The sequence below is a fragment of the Apium graveolens genome, chromosome 3, assembly GCF_009905375.1.
Source record: "Apium graveolens cultivar Ventura chromosome 3, ASM990537v1, whole genome shotgun sequence".
Lineage (NCBI taxonomy): Eukaryota > Viridiplantae > Streptophyta > Magnoliopsida > Apiales > Apiaceae > Apium > Apium graveolens.
The window spans coordinates 70,822,606-70,825,324 of NC_133649.1; the positions used below are offsets into that span (position 1 = coordinate 70,822,606).

Here is a 2,719-nt window from a genome sequence, read left to right on the forward strand (position 1 = left end):
TTTATCAAAATTTAACCGAGATATATAGTATTTTATAATTAAATAAAATAAAAAATTATATTATTAAAAAATACATTAAATCTAATACTTTAATATAGGATTTTCAATTTTTCTAAATAATATAAAAATAATATTTAATATTTGATTAAAAATAGATCAATATAAAAAAAATGTGACAAATAAAAATGTAAGAGTAAAGTATTTATTTATATATGAAAAATGAAAGAATTTGTCGGTTCCAGAAAAATATAAAAACTTAGATGTCGGACTTTAACGGCCCAATAATTGGTTTTTACCCGGGCTCCTGTAATCAAAGTGTAATATAAGGGTCATTAAAATTGAAATACTTTGGGGTCCAAAACTTTGTACCGATAAAAAAATACTCTAGCAAAACAGGAAAGGAAGAGAAAATAATGGTATACAAAATGCAAGTTTTATGAAATTTAGTAATCCCTATTACATCAAGGAAGAAAACACAAAGACACGTAAACATATTTTATATCAATGATTTAGTTTCTTTTGAGTCCTGAAAATTGTAAAAGATAAGTATCAGGATGATTTATAATTAAGATATTTAACTTGGGTACCAAGCTTAATTGAGTTTTATTAGGAGTAAGCAACTCCTTATATACTATTCGAAACCCTAATGTTTTATCGTTGAATGGCTCTAACTAGGGTACTTCGCTTGTCAAATTCTACTCCTCTACACCACTGCCGCCGCACCTTCTCTACTGCTCTTAATCACACCCGCGTAGTTTTTCCTACTACTGTTAATCGTGATTCGAAAACATGCAGCAAACCTTTAATTGGATCCTTTATTCGTCATTTTTCAGCCTCCCCTGTGGTTTCTGATGACATGCAAAAATCGGATTCTGAAGATTTAATTTGGACTGTCAAATCTCTACGTCAGGACGTTGAATCACTGCGAAAAGAATTCAGTTTATTAAGTGAAGTGGTCAGCACAATGCAAAAAACCATCGCTCAGCGGCCTGCTGGTGGTGGTGGTGGATATGTTAGTGATTATGTTGGCTCAGATGACGATAATTATGTTTGTGATTCAATCCTGAACGACAACGAAAAGAAGATAGAGAAGAGTAATTTCTCAGAAGCAATGGCTACTCACTTTAATACAGACACGATGTGCCATTCCTTAGAGGAAACAAGGGACAGTGGCAGTGAGGAGAAGGCGACTGGGACGATTAGTGATTTTTCCAAAGCAATGGCTACTCACTTTAATACAAAAATTGTGATCAGTCAGGATAGTAAGGCGGCAGAAAATACGAGTCAATTATCAGAGGAGGTACAGAAGAGTGAAACAGGGGATGTCTCTGAGGAGATATCGGAGAGTGACATCGGGGACAAAAATGAGAAGATAGCGGCAGACAAGATAAATGATTTCTCAGAAGAAATACAGAAGAGTGAAGAGAAGGCCACAGAAAGGATAAGTAATATCTCCCATGATATGGCTAGTCATGATGCAGAAATAGAGAAGACTGAACCTGAGGGAAACAAAGAGATGGTTACTGATGGCAAAGAACACAATGCATTACTTGAAGAAATTGAATCAGAGATATCGCTTGCTGAGGACTTAAGTTGTCTGTCTAGTCAGGTTTGTTATTGGTATTATTTAGTACATCTATACTTGTTGTGTTTATCCTTTTTCATATTGTCCATTTTTATCCCGTAAATTACCAAATAACACAGAGTGATGAGTATAATGTCTAAAGTATGATTTCATCTGTCCTCCCAACTACCCCCTACGTGTTCTTCAAATCTGATGCATAGAAAGAATAATATTTATATGAATAAAAAAGAACAGAGTTTATGAAAAAAAACAGAGTTTACGGTGTGTAGTATTTAGACATGTAGAAAATCAGTTATCTTAGCCTTCTTTTATCAACGCAAAGCCTAGCTGTAATTAACCTGTACTACTTTATCTGCATTTGTAGAGTGTAAACTTTCCGGAGGATTTCCCCTTCAAGCTGGAAGATGATTTTCCTGGGGAGGCTACAGTAACTTTAAAGGGGAGTTACAAATTAGAAAAGGTTTTCATCACCGTCAAGACACCTTCAGTCTTTACTCCTATAACAGTTCACAACTATCAGTATCACAAGAGTAGCAACTTTATAATGCCGCTAACTGTTGAAATCTGTTCTGACATCCACGGAGAGAGAGACATTGCTTTTGATTGTTCAGCATTCAGCAACGGAATCCTAATTGAAAATGTTTACGGAAGTTATGAAACTGACAAACTCGTTTTTAGGTGAGTGTCATTATTTTCCGTGATGTTACCATTTTGTTAAATGAAAACTAACCAATTTTGTGTATTACAATGTATAACTCTTAATCCCAGTGAACTGAACGACAACCTGAAAGAACAATTCAAGAAGTATTTGGAGATGAGAGGAATCAAGCCTAGCACTACAAATACCATACTTGGCTACATGCTGGACAAAGTGAATAGAGAAAAATTGAGGTCCTTATATAAATTGAGGGAGCAGCTGGAGGAGGCATAACGTCTTAGTACCATGAACATTTCATTCTTTTCTTACTATTTTATAACTCTACTATTGTAGTTTCTTTAAGTATGTTTGGCTATTCAGATGAACTAAGCATGAACTTTTTCCCAGCACTTCTCTTTGTGATCATTTTACAGTTGCAACTCATTATGAAAATTTCTAGGCAAAAGAAGTGAAGGGATCATTTACTATTTTTTTTG

At 34.4% G+C, this 2,719-nt stretch overlaps 1 protein-coding gene across 1 annotated transcript; it reads left to right on the forward strand.

Moving 5' to 3' along the window:
• Positions 1 to 614: 614 nt before the first annotated feature.
• Positions 615 to 2,719, forward strand: LOC141710764 (uncharacterized). The gene is made up of 3 exons (XM_074513295.1): positions 615 to 1,609; positions 1,950 to 2,263; positions 2,354 to 2,719. Exons 1-3 carry the CDS (start codon positions 662 to 664, stop codon positions 2,514 to 2,516), a joined length of 1,425 nt encoding a protein of 474 aa, XP_074369396.1. The 5' UTR covers positions 615 to 661; the 3' UTR covers positions 2,517 to 2,719.

Excerpts from the sequence above, each read along its gene's own strand:
- LOC141710764 (XM_074513295.1), top strand. The coding sequence starts at position 662 with ATGGCTCTAACTAGGGTACTTCGCTTGTCAAATTCTACTCCTCTACAC. Across the intron at positions 1,610-1,949 it reads TAAGTTGTCTGTCTAGTCAG|AGTGTAAACTTTCCGGAGGA; the intron begins GTTTGTTATTGG and ends CTGCATTTGTAG. Across the intron at positions 2,264-2,353 it reads ACTGACAAACTCGTTTTTAG|TGAACTGAACGACAACCTGA; the intron begins GTGAGTGTCATT and ends TCTTAATCCCAG.